This window comes from Haemaphysalis longicornis, unplaced genomic scaffold (assembly GCF_048455015.1).
Source record: "Haemaphysalis longicornis isolate Haplotype H1 unplaced genomic scaffold, Haemaphysalis longicornis Haplotype H1 scaffold_14, whole genome shotgun sequence".
Lineage (NCBI taxonomy): Eukaryota > Metazoa > Arthropoda > Arachnida > Ixodida > Ixodidae > Haemaphysalis > Haemaphysalis longicornis.
In genome coordinates, this window is record NW_027526245.1 from 17,368,367 (window position 1) to 17,385,395 (window position 17,029).

At 49.3% G+C, this 17,029-nt stretch overlaps 1 protein-coding gene across 1 annotated transcript in view; it reads right to left on the bottom strand.

The window, feature by feature from the left end:
* Positions 1-17,029, bottom strand: part of LOC144164984 (uncharacterized) — a 138,885-nt gene that overhangs the window by 11,027 nt on the left and 110,829 nt on the right. Inside the window, exon 7 of the mRNA XM_077695169.1 lies at positions 13,341-13,384. Coding sequence (XP_077551295.1) covers positions 13,341-13,384 — 44 coding nt within the window. The remainder of the gene's footprint in view (positions 1-13,340; positions 13,385-17,029) is intronic.

Sequence of the window (17,029 nt, forward strand, 5' to 3'; positions counted from 1 at the left end):
TTGGTCACTAATTTCATCAAGGAATACCACGAAACAGCGGCGCTGCAATTGCGTTCCTCGAAGAAATGCAAGAATCAAGTGACGTGTTCGCGGTTGCCGAATTTGAACGCGCAAGCTTCCGAATCTCGTCGACATGAATCCGGTGTTACCGCAAGCAGAACGGAACAAATTATTGGCTTTGCTGCGTCGCTACAGGGAGTATTTTTCGTCTAACTCCAACCTACGTAGACACCTCTAGTGAAGCACCGAATAAAAATCCCGCCATCTCCACGAAATGAATGATGAGGAGTGGGGCGAAGCTCCAATACTTATCGGTAAAACCGTGAAACATTCGCCCACAAATCATATAAAGACTCGACACGTTGTTATAGGGAACCAGAGCACGTCCGCTGCGGTCAGTACGGGATCGTGTTCGACGTCTTTCGCATGGGCGTTGAGCTTGTGAATGTTTAGCAAGGCCAGCGTGAACTCTGTCGAGTGGTGAACGTGTTCTCGCAGAGCACAGAGGTAGCATTGCGTCCTTCTTCACTGGAGCCCATATGCAGTCCGCGCCGCCTGTGCTCTGTCCACCAGCTGAAGCTGGGTAGGCAGAGAGAGGCTGGGCAGCAGCATTTCCCTTTGATCTTGTTGGGTAGTTTATGGAAAGAGACCAGGGTTCTGAGGTCTAAAGTTGCACACCCCGATTATGTAGCGGAGTGTTCCTACTTCAGAGAAAAAATTACATTCAGCGTTGTAGCGATTCTTGTGCATTAAGTGAAGACGCGTCGGGTGTGGGAAGGAGCTGGATTGTATAAGACGTAGGGTAGTTTGTTGTTCTCTGCAAAGGTCAGGGTAAGGTGAAGGAGGTTGGGAGGTGTCTGTGTAGATAACTGCATGATCCCCAACGAGGGTGGTGTTGATCGCGTGGGCCCGTGTTTTTCGGCGACCCTCGTCGTGTGAGGGGTTCATATTTCTAAGGAAAGGGAGCAACTTTAGTTCATGTCGCCAAGAGTCCGGGGGTTCATCAAGCGGAGGGACATTCTGTGCTGCCCGGCCAATCTAGTGAAGGATGCGGCGACCCGACCCAGTTATGCTCAGTCGTAACTTCTGGTTAGGAAGATGGCCCTCTATCAGCTCTTCCACTGTATTGTGGAGCACCGTGCTAAGCAGGCTCTCTGTGGACGCACTCATGGGAAGACGAACGGCCTGCTCAACCGCCTTTCTAATCATTATGTAAAGCATCTTTACGTGCTCCTCGCCGAGAATGAGACAAGGGTTGACGTAAGTGATTGTCGAGAGGACAAAAGCTTGAATTTAATCGAAAGGTATCAAATTCCTTGAGGCCCCGCTTCTTGGGGGCAACTCGCCCGATTATGTGCATGATTTGATTGATGCTTTATTTGAGGGGCTGCAAGGATACGCCACGATTGGTGTTGGCCTGGAGATGTAGGCCCAGGATCTTGATGCTCGGGCTTGGAGGGATGGCATGGCCATCAAAGGGTATTCTAATGTGTTCCTTCGTGTGTCGTTTGGCGCGAGGGCGTACGACAAGGAGCTGTGATTTTTTACGTGAACAGTGGAGGTCAAAGGCTGGAGCACATTGGCGCACTAGAAGAGAGATTCCATGAGTTGGCGTGAGTTGCCATTAATTTTTGTAATTCCTAGCACATGCGCAATCCGCGTAGAGGGCCGCTAGACGTGCCGTGGGTGGAGCGCACAGCAGCGCGAGATGTTGCGTGAAGCAATCACGTTGCATTCACCCAGAATGCAGGGGGTAAACCCCTTGGTGTGCTTGGTGAGTGCACCTCCTTTCTTCGGCGTTTCTGCGTGGGCTCGTAGCTCAATCGGTAAGAAAACGGACTCTCGCTTTGTTATACCAGTAGTTCCAGGTTCGATTCCTGGCGGTGCCAATGAATTCCTTTATTTGTTCGTGGGAGTTTCCTGGTGACATCAACGGTCGCGAAAGAACCCTTGCAGGGTAGAGATAGAAAGCTTTGCTTTAAAACAAGTACACTGCCCACGACCCGCACGCTATCGCCCATACATTACCGGGACGTATTTTACACCCGCAAGCGCCTGTGTGATCGTGTTCCTCCCGTACCTTTTCCAAAATAGATATCATTTTTGGGCGGTAGTTGTTTATACTGAGTTGCTAATTTTACGTAATATTTAAAATACGTTTCTATGAATACGCAAGAGTATTTAGGGGGGGATTTCTCGGTAAAAGTAAGCAGTTGTGAGTGTGCGTCTGTCATGTGGCATTCCGTGTGTCATTTTCAAATATAACATTTTCAAATCCCGACATGAATCACCTTGTCCAGAAATGTGTCTTACTCAGCATAACGAAATGCCTAATATGGTCAGAAAGAGGAAAAATCGCGTAATATAATGCACGTTGTTGCCCACATGTGTGAGGGGTGTGTGGCATGGCTCGCTGTTTTATTTTTTATTGTTTCCCACAATGCTTGCTTTCAATAAAATTTTGAAAAAGGCGAACCACAATTCCTGGAAAATCTCGGACCAAAGGGGGTTAATCAGTTTTGGAAATACGTGTTGAAGTAATGCTTTTTCACCGCTACAGAACACGACGCCTAGCGTACTTTCGATTGTAAGTAATACTCATAAGCAACGTTTGGCTTTTCGCGTTACATGCGTTCTCTTCTCGCTGCTCTTGCAACGTAGGCAGACCCCCCCCCCCCCCCCCTTCTCCCTTCCCGAAAAAAAAAGAAACGAAATGCACAGAAAACTTTATCCTTGCATCTTTTTAACCAATCCTCAAGAAATAAATGCCGAGACAAAGGCGATGTTCAGTTTACAAAACAAAGTAGTTACCGGAAACCCGTTGGGCTGATTCGCAACGAGAAATAAAAAGGAAACGTTTTACTACGTCTGCAACAGCGCAACTTCATTTGCCATATTTCGGGTTCGTAAGCGACCTTATACGCAAGAATGCAAACACATCTCGCTGTTCCAGGCACCTGTTAGATTTTAGAAGGAACGCAAATGGTCAACAGATCTCCGTAACAGAAACTTTGTGCTCACTGTGAGGTCCCAGAAGCTTGGTTTGCACACTGTAAACCTGCTTGTCACTTTGCGAAAACTTAGCTAAACATGAGATGTTGCTTGTACTGCGTGCGTTGACAATTCAATTCGCAAGTTCACTTGTGACGAAAGCCGTAAATAAGTGGTCCGACACCGTTATTCATGAAACCTTCCTTCGGAGTCGCTAAAATTTCATTTAAAAGACACGTTAGAGCGGTTACATTTATGTCTCTGCGCTGATCAAAATTCAGCAATTTTATGTCGCCTTTCGAACACACAAAAAATATCGTAAGCTCGTAGAAAGAATGTCGGGGCAGGTAGCTGGTGTTACCATTTCAGGGCATCCCACAAATGCAAGAATGCGCCATGCTACCAGTGAAAGCGATTGAGATTGCCGTTGTAAACTGAATTTCAGAGATCGAGGCTTCATGATTTGTTTCTGCTTATGCTTTTATTGAAGGTTCAAAGCCATAGTCTCGGAAGATCGAGCTTGCTACGAGCCACGGTGTACAAGTTCATTGTCACTATTACGGACATTCTGAGATTCGCGATGGGTCGTCGCTCTTTTGGCGTACTAAGAAAACTTACTGCCGCTTCCATGCTATACATTGAACGCTGAGGAACCGAACTACTTTTGTTTGCGCCTTTCGTGCGCACATACGGCGGGAAAAAGGCACGAAGTGCGCTCACAGTGTGCATTCTTACGGGCGGCTCAGCGGAGCATCCACACTAGCAGCACGACGCTGTCGCCACCTACATGTCGATCTCGTGGCGAATAGCGGTCGCCTCGAGAACTAGTGGACACAGCGCGCGGAGAGAGCATCGCCCGTAAAACCGAACATGAGCCCGACTTACCATACAGTCACCGTACCGCGTCCCTTCACACGAGCGGGAAGCCATCCGCACTCAACCCGAGTACATGCTCAGCGACAAAATTATACAGCCATCGAAAAGCCCCTGGGCTGCGCCGTTGCACTGGTGAAGAAAAAAGACCGGACATTAAGGTTTTGCGTTGAGTACCGGCGAATCAACAAAATCATCAAAAAGGACATGCACCCCCTGCCACAAATCGACCACCTCTGCCATGCGAGGTACTTCTCATCGATGGATCTGAAGACCGGCTACCGGCAAATTGAAGTGGACGAGAAAGACCGAGAGAAGATGGCATTTATAACCCCGGATGGCCTATACGAGTTCAAGGTGATGCCTTTCGGACTGTGCACGGCGCCAGCAACGCTTCAAAGAGTCATGGACAGTGTGCTAGCTAGACTGAAGTGGCACACCTGCCTCGTATACCTCGACGACGCTGTGGTATTCGCCCGGAGTTTCGACGAACACCTTGCAAGGTTGGAGTCTGTACTAGAGACCGTTCACATGTCGGGGTTAACGCTGAAGCCCGAAAAGTGCCGTTCCAGTACGAGGAGATCATGTTTTTGGGCCACGTCGTCAAGGCTGCGGGAGTGATATGACGTTTCGTCTACTTTCCAACGGGGGCGTGGCGTTCGGGGCCTCGGACGTCTCTGACGTCGAGGCCGCCCCACCGTCACATCTGCTGCACGCTTTTTAGTGGCAGGGGCAGCAAGGAAGCTGTCCCAAATAAATTTTACAATTTAACTGTCAAACCAGTCAAACTTCTAAACTGTAAACGGGAACATATGCGCTTTTGAGATGGTTATGTGAGGCGCCGAAAATTTTTCGAATCCACGCCCGCATCCATTGCGAAGTCACGCTCTAGCCCTGGCGATCCGCTGAGCGAAGAAAAATGTGGTCTTCCGTGTGCGATTCGCAAGCTGTGCTACATTGTAGCTGCTGAGCCGTAAAGTTTCTCTGAGCTGTGCAACCACATATATAACCCCTCGCTGGTTTCGGTGAGTGGTGGTGACTGTGATGAAAGTGCGCCGTGTGCTTCATAAGCCGTTGTATTGTGAGGTGCTCAGAAACCGTGCGAGATTCCCCTCCCAACTTTCCGAACCTGCGATCGTCCATTTCATCGTCCGGGGATTGTCTGCGTGACTTCATGTGTTCGTTTTTTTTTTTGTTTACGGTGTGCTCGACGCCTGAGCGAACATGTTTCGTATTCCCAAACGTATCGCCGCTTATTCTGAAAAAGAGTGCCTCTCTATTATATGAGCAATTTCAAAATTTCGCCCATACGTGTATGGTAGACCATTCAAGGTTGTTACAGACCACCATGCGCTGTGTTGGCTCGCCAATTTGAAGGATTTGAGCGATTGATTGTAGGGTTTCAAGCGCCGACGCAACGCAGGCGATCAGGCGCGCAGTAGTGGAGGGCTCCGGATTAATTTTGACCACCTGGGAATGTTTAACGTGCGCCGAAATCTCGAACACACGGGCGTTTTTGCTTTTCGCCTCCATCACAAAAGCGACCGCCGCGGCTGGAAATCGAACCCGCGTCCTCGTGCTCAGCAGCGCAACGCCTTAGCCACTAAGCCACCGCGGCGGATGCCATTTTGAAGGACCCCTCTTGCCGTCTTGGGTGGTGGAGCTTCGCCTGCAGGAGTTTGACGTTACAATCGTCTATAAATCCGACAGGAAACACTCCGACGCCGACTGGCTGTCCCGCGCTTCCGTCGACCCACCACCACAAGACTCTGATGAAGACAGCGCGTTCTTCGGAGCCGTGACGGAGAGCGACCTAGCCGCCCAGCAGCGTGCCGACCCCAACTTACGCGTCATAATCGGCTACCTCGAAGGATGCAACGTCGCCGTGCCTAGGACCTTCAAACGCAACCTACCAGCATTCAGCGTGAAAAACTTCGTTCTCCCGAAGAAGAATTTCAGTACCCATAACGAGAACGAATTATCGTCTTGTCATCCCCGCAGACCTTCGTGGCGAAATTTCGGAAGCGTGCCACGATAGCCCGTCTTCCGGACATTTCGGCACAGCCCGCACAATTGGAAAAAAATCAAGGCGAAGTACTACTGTGCCCCGCCTTACATCCGACGTCACCCACTACGCCCGGAGCTGCCGTGACTGCCAGCGACGAGAAACGCCACGGGCGAGACCCGCCAGACTTCTGCAGCTGATCTCCGTCCCGTCGAGACCCTTCCAACAGATTGGAATGGACCTTATGGTCCCGTTTCCTACATACCGATCCGAGAACAAGTGGATTCGCCGTTGAGCTTGTCTACGCAAGACGGGCGACTACGATGCTTGACGCCATGCTTCCGCATGTAGAAGACGACGACCTCAACCTCGACCATCGACCGCCATCAGTCGACCGTCAGCCGGTGTGTGCACAGTATGATCAGTGGAGACCTGTTTCCCAGACCTCGCCTTTCTTTTTGGTGGTTTGGCGGAGGCGGATTCCGCAGGTTCGTACCGCGCGTCTATCCGCCTGCAGCCGGAGCGTGCGCTTGAGTTATGGCCGGCTCGCAAAACAGTTTCGAACGAGGCGTTGCATCCCCGTGCGTTTTATTTACCATCACCGCGGCAGACCCCTCAAGGGGCTGCGTGACGCGCATTTCTTGAGAAAACGTTACGGGCAGTGTTACATATACTTTCACGGAGGCAGTCGACGCACCGATAGCCGGTTGAGGTGCTTTATTCGCAGGGGTGAAGCCCATACGAACGCAGGTCCGAGCGTTGAGATCAAGGAGGTTAAAAAAATTGCAATTCTTTTTTAACCTCCTTGGTTGAGATAACCCGGCTCGTTGGAAAAACATGGAACGCTGGAAAAACATTTCTCCGAGTTAAGCGGGGACACCGACGTTTCACTGATACGTCGGGGACGAGAACCCGTCTAAACCCGCGTCGAAGCTCTCGCGAGACATTTTTCAGGGACACCTACGTATTACTGATACGTCGGTTTCCCTGATGCTCAACATCCGTGGATGTCGAGGACGTGTTCTATTCTGTTCCCCGTGGTGAATTGTTTATTATTTAATAGTTTGACTCCCAAGAAGGAAATGGTGCGGCGACCATATACATTGTGTATTTTTGGTAAATTTAAGTTTCATTGGTGGGCGTGCCTGGTGTCTAATTTCGGTTGTATGAAATTGAATGACCGGTTAGGTGTTTTTAGCATTTTTTGGGCTAGTGATGTTGTCTTGAAGTTTCTTGCTACAATAAATGGCATAATTTTAGGTTCCGAAAAAATCGGGGATTATGGCGCAATGGTGGGGCAATGTAAATATTCTAATCGCTCTCTTTTGGAGTTTCGCAATAATGTCACTCTACGACGTTATTGCTATTGTATTACTGGTGGAAGGGACATACCTTTAATCGTTACAATAACGTAAGTGGAGATAATAGAGATATTTAGTATAGCGTTTTCAGCCTTACGCAGTGTGTTACCGCTCGCTATTCCCTTGCGCCGGTGGAACTGCGCATGCAGGGCACCCAAAGTTGGTTTTGCGTTTAGCGTCCGTAAAACGAGCCCAAGCTATTTCAGCAAAGTAGCGTGCGTACGACACCGCCCTTGCGTGTCTCTGTGTTTACAACATGGCGGCGGGTAGGGCGAAGAACCTAAACGTTTTCTTTCATCTGTGTGCAGCAGTTTGTGTCTTTCAGAAGAAGTCTTCTTGCTCCTGCATCCTTAAATAGCCCCGGTTGTTTGTACGTTGCTATCGTGGCGAGTGAAACTAACGTGGCATCGCTGACTACCTGAACAAATGAAGCTCCTGCAGGCCGGCGGCGGATGCTGTGTGCGCTGTTGACGAGTTCGCTTCACGGTGCAAGGCGACGGTGTGCTTCTGTGGGTGAAATGTGCTTGCTACCTTCGAAATTAGTGATCACTGGTGGCGACTCAACTCAGTGTGTGCGGTTGAACTCCATCTGGCTTTGCGCCAGAGTGAAGTGACATGCTGGTGAGAAGCTGGAGGCAAAAGATCGCATTTCACTTTTGTGCCTCCGCCTCGCAGTGCAATCGTTGCGTCGCGCGTGTTCGAAACGGTTTTCTAGTCGAACAAAATGTATACGTGAAACCCAGTCCTTTGGTTCTGCGCGTTGTGTGCGATCGCCAAAACAAAGTAACCTCGGGGCTCCAGTGCTTCCGCTATCGTGTGCGCTTATGTAGAAGAATATATCTATCATGTTGTGCACATTTTGCATTAAATAACCAGGTGAAGGAGTTTGATTCCGCTGGTTGGGTAGTGGTGGAAAATTCCGGGTGCTCACTGCTCGTTCGGCCAGATGAGTGTCGCTTCGCATTCGGTTAATCCTGGGTTCAACAGATGGAGCCATGAGCGTTAGCGGGCTAAGGCCCCTAAAATTACTGACCTTACAGCGGGCCGCAAAGTAAACCTGACGAAACGCTGTACTAAAACTCTCCCTGCGGTGCCGACGTAGCTTGCCGCAAAAATTTAACGTTTAACGTACGCAAACGCACAAAACGCTATACTAACACTCTCTAATTCGTCGAACAGAATTTTGAGAAACCCAAAAAAGCAAAATAAAAAACTAAACTTTTTGAAAAACGAACTTACGAGAAATAAAAAAATATGCATCTTATAGATCTCCAAAAACCAAAGGTAACACAAAAAGCTAGGTGGCAAAGGGACGTTCTGAATATGAATAAAAAATTGCGAAATGATAATCACCGTGCAGTATGATTTGCATGTGCGGAAAACTACAAATTTTCAAAGTACAGACGCCTAATAACTGTATTAGTATACAGTTCGAATAAAAATAAACTTAGAAACAATAAAATAGCCGGACGTCCTTGGCTAGTTATAGCCAAATCTGGCTGTAAAAAACTCTTTCTAGAGAAGCGGCATACGCATTAGTAGACAATTCTCTGAATTTTTGGAGATTTTGTCGGTGTAAATTTGGGGCATCACAAAGCGTTAAATAATTCCGAAATTTAAGCTCTAAATGTCAAGGCAAGCGTTTTTAAAATGTAAAATTTAGTAAGCTGTACGAAGTAGGTTGAATTATAGCGTCTCTTAAAAATCAAGGTTTCCTTGGCGCAGTATAAATTGGGGCTAATATTGGTTTCTTCACAATTTATGGTCGTGCCAACTTCAGTTATTTCTGCTCTAATATCGTTATTTTAACTGTACTAAAATTTTCCTTCAGAAATGTTGTAATATTGTGACACGGGCTTGTATGTAAAAAAAGCATTATCGGTGCTCCTTTTAGCACTTTACAAAACTCGTTTTTTTAGGCACGCGCTGCCAGCAATCCTGAAGAAAACGTTGCATTTAGAAAAGGATAGGCAACAGGTCTGCTCTTGCAGCGAGGGCGCCGTAGATAGGGAGCGAGAGAGAAGAAACTCATGGAAGGAGAGAGAAGCTTAAACGCCGGTGGCCTCCGGCCTGGCGGCTCTAGCCATGAGCTACCCAGTGCGCCCTGGCACTGCCCGTTCGAGGCGAGTCAACTTCAAGAGGGCATGGCACCCCACGCGGGGCGCTACAGGGAGGGGGGCATGTGCCGCCCAGGAAGGGCGGGTTCGCTGAAGTCGCCAGCTGCGTTCTGTTGTGACGTGCGGGGTCTCATGGTTTACCCTCCAAGTGAGCTGTTTTTTTAGTGCCAAAGCACCATTTAACTGCGCTGGTCGAAAATTAGGCGTCCAAGGCACGCACGGTATGGTCCCCGGAGTGTGCACAAAGATGGCTCAAACAGCCTTCTGCTCGAAGGGACCCTGGAGCGACGATTTGGGCGTTGGCTTTCCCTCCGAGGAGCCAGCACATAAAGGGGTGACCAGACGCCACGTGGCGCTGCATCACATACTAATCACATCACATGCGAGAAAAACCCCAAAACCCTGGAGACTTATGGGGCAGAGAAACGGGAAATTAAGAAGGAGGGATTCTATGGCAATACGAGAGGCAGTGCGTTGCTCTTCGAGGCACGGTCAGGGTGCCTGAGAACCCGGGCATACACGGGTAGCTACAGGCAACAGGATGAAACATGTGCCTGCTGCGGCAGTGATCGGGAAACTATGGGCCATATTGTCAGGAGCCAACACGCTCTTGAATAGAGCTTCGTTGCATACAAACTATTTTAGCCCTAAGATAAAAGGTTTGAGTAACATCTATGATCGCCAATCATGTAGGTACAGACGGCGACAAAACCACGGCACAGCCTCCAACCACTCCACTTTCCTTTGTGTCATGCCACCCACCACCCACGAACTCTTCTGTGAGACTGTCAGAAGACCGTGCTTGTTTCAAGCCCCATGTGATCGCCAGAATAATGTAGCACAATTGAAAGTTGGGCGAATTGGTGGTACATTTTGGTAAAAAGCGCGAAAAACGACTACACGTCCTGTGTACTTTTCTGCAAGTGAACGAAATCTGTTAGTACAGGTTGGTACAATTTGCACTGAACAGTCAAATTAACACATATTTCTGAAAGTCTATTCAACAAAACATCATTGTTATCCGTGATCACTGGTTTTCGTAAATGCGCACGAAGCGTTGCTGCCTTCCTCGCTATAATGTTACAAACTCAGGCGATATATATAAACGAAAACCGAACCTTTTTTTTATTCAACGGGAGAGGGAGGTCTCGTACAGTGCTTAGTATTGAAGGAAAACAGTTGTTTAAGCTTTCAAATGAAATAAAATAACTTCGGTCCCAACCTATGAGAAATTTAAGCGTCTTTTTTTTCTAGAAGACGACGAATGATACAAATCTCGTGATGGAAGTTCTGCACAGAAGTTCAGAAAGTGGTATCTGGCCCTGTAAAAATTGTGCTACTATTTGGGGTTTAGCGTGGGCTATGAGGCGTGCCGTAGGGGGGAGGGGTGGGGCTACGGAATCATTTAAAACCCCCAGGGATTCTTAAGCATTCACAAATGTTCTGCCCACGGGCACTTTTTAAATTTTTTCTCATTCTTTTTCTAAAACTACTTCAAGTTATACGCAAGTTGGTCCGCACAGTCTTAAAAGCACAAACCTAAAAGCTCGTGGTCTAGTTTTATTTTTTAATTCCGGTCATACAATATTCTTCTTCGAGATTTAACAGCGAATGTCCAATAATACAAGCTTACGAGACTACACACTCCGCTTGGTGAACTTCGGTTTCGGTTCGGTGGGAGAGGCGCCCGGAGGTGGTTTGGGTCGACGGACATCTGGGGGGGGGGGGGGGGGGGGGGCGGTTACAACCTCCCAACGCCCCCCCCCCCCCCTTTTGATGCGCCACTGAGTGAACGCCATAAATAATTTCGGCCACGTTTAGCCCAGCGCGCTAATGGGTTTCAGTTTAATCATGCTGCCGCATCACTGGCCCTTGTCGAACGGGCGACCTGGTGTTGATTGCTTGAGACTACATTTTTTTCGACAAGCTCCATGAGGTCAGTCATTGGCTGTGCGACCACCAGGCGGTGGCCCCTGCTGCTCTTGCCGTTCAGCGCGCTGCTGCAGCCCCGTGCTGCAAGTTTGGTGCAGCGCTGGCTAGCCTCGCGTGCTGCAGAAAAGCCTCGGGCAAGTTGCGGCTGCAGACAGACCCCCTGCCTCCTCAGACGGAGCCCGGGAAACAGGGCCCGGCCGGCGGCGGCGCAACCGTTGCCGCATCTATGCAGAAATCCTGCCTTCGGGGTGGTTACAATCAGTCGACTTTTGCGCGCCGTTCTGTCCCTCGGTTCCACGGTGCGCCCGAATTTTCGCTGATCAGCTGTCGCTATGCCGGGAAACCATTCAAGTTTCCCTCTCGGCTTTTTGTCGTCAACACCAGCCCAGCGCTCGTCCACCAGGCTATCACTACATGACAGAGGCGACGGGGCTCGGTACGAGGACGCCCTCGCCAATGCAACAACGCCCATTGGCAACAGTGGCCTGGCAGAACTGCTACAGCATGCTTGCATAGACGGCACAAAGCAACGTGCAGCGACCCTCGCGCATTGCATAGAAACTGCTGCGACCGCTCTCCGGAAGTAAAATGCGAAGCCACTCCGGGACTGCTCGGTAGGAATAGAGCTGGCCCGGGTGAGATGTGGCGGTTGGTCTTCGGAAATGCCTGTTGCTTCTTCCAAGATTTATTCCTGCACAACAAGAATAGCCCACACTGCAAGTGAAGGGGAAACAAATGCGTCCTCTGTAAGATTTACCTTCACTGTTTGCACAACGGATGGCGCCTGCTTCCCGTTGACCTGCGCAGAGCGAGCGACACAGTCGAGCGATAGCTACCTCCGCGAGTGAGTGTAGGAGTTGCTCATCCATCGCAATGTTACAACGCAGCAAGAACTGAACAAGCACGGAAAGGTGACCGGTGGTGGTGGTGTCGAACCCGCGTCGGATCTGCCACCAGCTACCCCGCCGTGGCCTAGTGGTTAGAGCGTCCGCCGTAGCCGTCCGCTGTAGAGCGTCCGCCGTAGAGCGTCCGCTCTACGGCGGCTCAAGATGGCTCAAAGATGGCTCAAACAGCCTTCTGCTCGAAGGGACCCTGGAGCGACGATTTGGGCGTTGGCTTTCCCTCCGAGGAGCCAGCACATAAAGGGGTGACCAGACGCCACGTGGCGCTGCATCACATACTAATCACATCACATGCGAGAAAAACCCCAAAACCCTGGAGACTTATGGGGCAGAGAAACGGGAAATTAAGAAGGAGGGATTCTATGGCAATACGAGAGGCAGTGCGTTGCTCTTCGAGGCACGGTCAGGGTGCCTGAGAACCCGGGCATACACGGGTAGCTACAGGCAACAGGATGAAACATGTGCCTGCTGCGGCAGTGATCGGGAAACTATGGGCCATATTGTCAGGAGCAGCACAGAGATACGGCCACCGCGGGGTGAGGGGGAAACGACGCTGGCGGAGGCTTTGGGATTTGGGGCGCGGGGGAACCCCAATTTCAAGGCCATAGAGCTGGCGAAGAGGCGACTGGAGTGGTGGTGGAGGAAAAGTAGAAAAGGAATGGGTACGCAGGCGGAGTATCCATACGGGTTAGAATTTACAACAGCGAGGGGAGGAAAAGAGGGGGTGGGAGCGACGAGTTTAAAAGCGGGAAGAAGGGGAGATCGAGGGAGGGAGCAAATCTATTAGGTTAGCTGGGAGTAGGGCAAGTAAGCGTAATAAAACAGGCAAGTCGGTTGCTGACAACCGACGCCCCGTTTCAAAGGGAGAGCCACTAATCATCATAATCATCTTGACACCGTTAGAAACGGACGAGTGGCACAGTACGTATACCCACCAGAGTCAGCTTTACTTTGCTGTGCCAGTGCAGGCTTCCTGATGTAAACTAAAAGTTCTATTTAGGCAAGGTGATACTCAGAGAAAACGTTTTGCAATGGGGCACTTGTGCTTTCGCGATCACTACATCCTAGGGGGCGCTGAGGTGCACTCGTAATTTTTCATTTTATGAAGGCGGTCCATTTGCCGCATTCAAAACGTGTCTCTGTAATCGCCGTTCAGTACCTCTCAAAAGAGCTCCTGCACCCTTAGCTTCATCCTCGTAGGCCCTGCAAAAAAAGAGAGAAAAAAAAGACAACAGTTACCTCGTGAAGGCGTAGCGACAGCTTCACTTCAAAGCGTGAATACGAACCGCAATACATTTTACAGGCCTCGACGCATTGGTGGCGACCGCGAATTTTCATAGTTACCAAGCTTACGCCTAATGTGAAACGCTTCGCCATACGGTTAGCGCATTGTCCTAGCAACGAGAAAAGACATGGCACACGAGTTGCGCGATGACGTCACCGCAGCGTCGCCAAGGTTGTGACATGACTGCGCCGGCCAGGTGGTTGAAACGGGGACGCAAGTGGCGAGGCTGCAGAACTGCGCCAGGTGAGCTACACGGTTAAGGCATCTTCGGATTATCTCCGGGGCGATGTCCAGAGGACTAGAGACTATGATGTTCCGCCATTTTACATAAATGAACTAGCCGAACAGAAGCCGACACGATTACAGTTTTATTGGTTTCATTGTAGCAGACAAATACGGGGCTACTAGAACACGTTTCACGCCAGTTTCACCGAACATGTTGAGACAGCTTGATCGGGGGCTTCGTACTACTGTCTGATCACTTTTAATTGTGTATGACACCGGCTAAGATAAACGTCTCCACTTTTCTGCGGCTTTCTGACAACTGTCTTATCAATGTGCTGTTGAGGACTTTCAGCAGGAGAGAACGAAATGCCTTCATTTCCTTAAAATCGTATTTGCATCGGACGGGAATTACCAAAGATTATGACTCCCTTAATGGCTTACTATTCATAAGCAATACGTGAAGCTCGGTGCAGTGAAAGAGCTGTTTTAGTAATCAAATGTACTCCGAGTTTTTTTCATCAAGTCATCAACTCGAGCTTTGGACTTAAAGTAGGCTTTGCCGAAGCGAATTTTTTCTACGACGACCACGGCCATGGCTCCTGAATGATGCCGACGACCCGAACAACTTAGTTATAAAGTGAGTAGGCAGGCTTAACAAAAAAGGGGGGCTTGAAATTATATAAGATTAGTTCTTAGTCTAAGCGGGACGTCTGAAGTTGACTTGTGGCCAGCAGAAGTTTCACGATATGACTTCCAACACGCACGCTGTATTTGCGATAATGGAGTCCGTCTGGACAATGGAAGCACATGGGAGTGCGGGATAGCTGTTTGAACAGCATCTTCCTTTTTTTGGTTATATCGTCGGCATGTATCGGCATATCGTCGGCATACACTGAGTCGAATATTGAGTATTTTGTTCATGGTTTCCGGAAGCTTTAGAAACTGCAATTTTATACACGCTTTAAAATGAATGTTTTGCCCACCATATGTCCCTTTCGCAATCAATTTGTGTACATGTTGTTAGCTGATTATGTCTCTTTTAATATCATAAGAAGCAGGGTGCGGGAAAAAACAAAACAAAGAAAGCGTTATGCAAGCTCCCTTACCCGTGCATTGGATAGACTTCATGACTGCATGCGAGGGCGGCAATCCGCATTGTGAATGAAGCGGAAACCGCTCGATAGGTTCGATTACTACGTTGAACAGTATTGGAGATATCTGCGAACCCTTCGAGATACCTTTGCTCGGTGTGTCTGTGTGCATTCCCTGATTCCCGTTGTGTCCTTCCAGTCCTTCAGAAGGCACGCACGTAGTCGGACAATTTAAATCCACATTTTCTGTCGTTAAGCTTGGGTAGAACTGCTTGGTGGGCTATGCAGTCGAATGAGGCTTTTAAACCAAGAGCCACACTGACCGCTTGCTTAGAGCCAAAATCTGTGTTGTGAACTTGTACCTTTATTCGGAGTACATATCCTTGGTTGACAGCCTTGGCCTAAAGCCGGATGTTTCGGTTAGGAAAGAATTGCTAGTCTCTATATTGTTCTAAAGTATATCCGGGAGTCTATCCAGGAAATATTCCATCACCATACCTGCGCAGGAGGTGAACGAAATTGGCCTCACGTTGTTCATGGGTGGCGTTTTACCCGCTTCGGGCACAAGTATCATTTCCGCGTGCTTGCATTCCGGGGGCAGGGTGCCTTTCTCCAAATAGTTGTAGTAAGCGGCGAGAGCTCCTTTGGATCTGTGGTATATGTTTTTCAGGTATTTATTTGTAAAGTATTCCGCCTTTACCAGGGGAGGTGCTTCGTTTTAGTAAGAGCCCTTCTGACTACCGCTTCTGTAGCAAAAGGGAAATTTGGGCAGTTGGTTTGGAATCCAGCGCAGGAAACGAGACGGGGAGCGGAAAGACACGGGACGAGCGCTGCTTCATGTTTTTCTGCACCTCGCGTCGTTTCCTGCGCTCTTATATCATGATACCGCTTCTGTGACTGCCTCTCTCTCTGTCCAAAGAGCAGTCCAATAAATTGTTCTTGTCCAAAGCAAATGAAACCATTGCTGCTAGCTGTCCGACCGATAAAAATGTAGCCTTGGTTGAGGCAACATCAGTGGCTCAACATGGGCCAGAGGGTCTTCCTCAGCCTGCCACTCCGGCCTCGGCGCGCGGGCATTCCTCCGATGAAGCAGTTCGGCGGGATATAGGCGCCGGTTTCCGCCGACGCCTCAAAGCATCCCCTGCGCGCAATGTTGAGAGAAGACATCCAAGAAGCACTCTCATTCTTGGCCAAGTTCACATGCATACGGCGAGTCACGTGGCCACGCGGCGGAGAGCGCACGCGCCAAGCCAGCCTGCACTGGCGGCTAGAGAACTGAATGGTTGACATTTTTTAAGCTGGGGGAGGCCACATGGTCGTAGTTGCGGAAGGGGAAGAAGGGAGGAGAAGGGGAGGTGATAACTCAATCGTTAGGGATGACTCGTTGGAGACAGATGATCAGTGGTTTCTTTGCGAGGGGCAGTGCAGACCCCATCTCCCACTACCCTTGTAGGGCCACTCTTAATTGAAAATACTCCTACAGCATGCAGAAAATTTGGGTCTTTGTGTGGGGGATCATCAGGAGAGGAGTTAGGGGGCAGAGCACTGAGCAAAGAATAACGAGATGCGAAAGCTGACCAAATCGACACACTCAATCTCCTTCGTTGCAATGTCGGAGGTCTCAATCGAAATTACGACATGCTCGCGGTTTTGCTAAGTCGGCTGAAATTTCGATGTAGGGTAATTGGTTCATCAGAGACATGTAAAACCGATGGTTGGGCTAGTTGGTGTTCATACATCGTTAAGCAGACAGGACGAAAGCAAGAAGACACAAACGACAGCGCCAATAGCGCCATCGGGTGTCTTGCATTAGTCCTGTTTCAAGCGCTACTTAACGATGCGTCAGAGCCATGGTTGAAGGGCGACGGGTTTGTGAACCTGCCAAAAACAGATTGGTATCCTTACGAAGGGTGCCTGATTTGAGAGGTGGCGGCAAAGCGTTTTACCTATTCGAAGGAACAAGGTATCGAAAAGTGGATGACATAACTGAAGCAAAAACTGGCGAATACGAAATGCTATTTGTTGAACTGCTAGAAAGCAAAGCACTATAGGTGTAATTTACAGGCCGCCAACCCCTCATTCGGAAGCAGGAAGCTGGAAAATGTACCTCAGCGCTTTTCTGCTTCTAAGAAAAAGGCATATTAGTAAGAATCTGAAATAATTGGCACCAAAATTGTGACAGTTTTCTACTAACGCGGAAACACTCGTTCCTGGTGCTCGTTTATGCAACCACCCTCGATAGAGTCG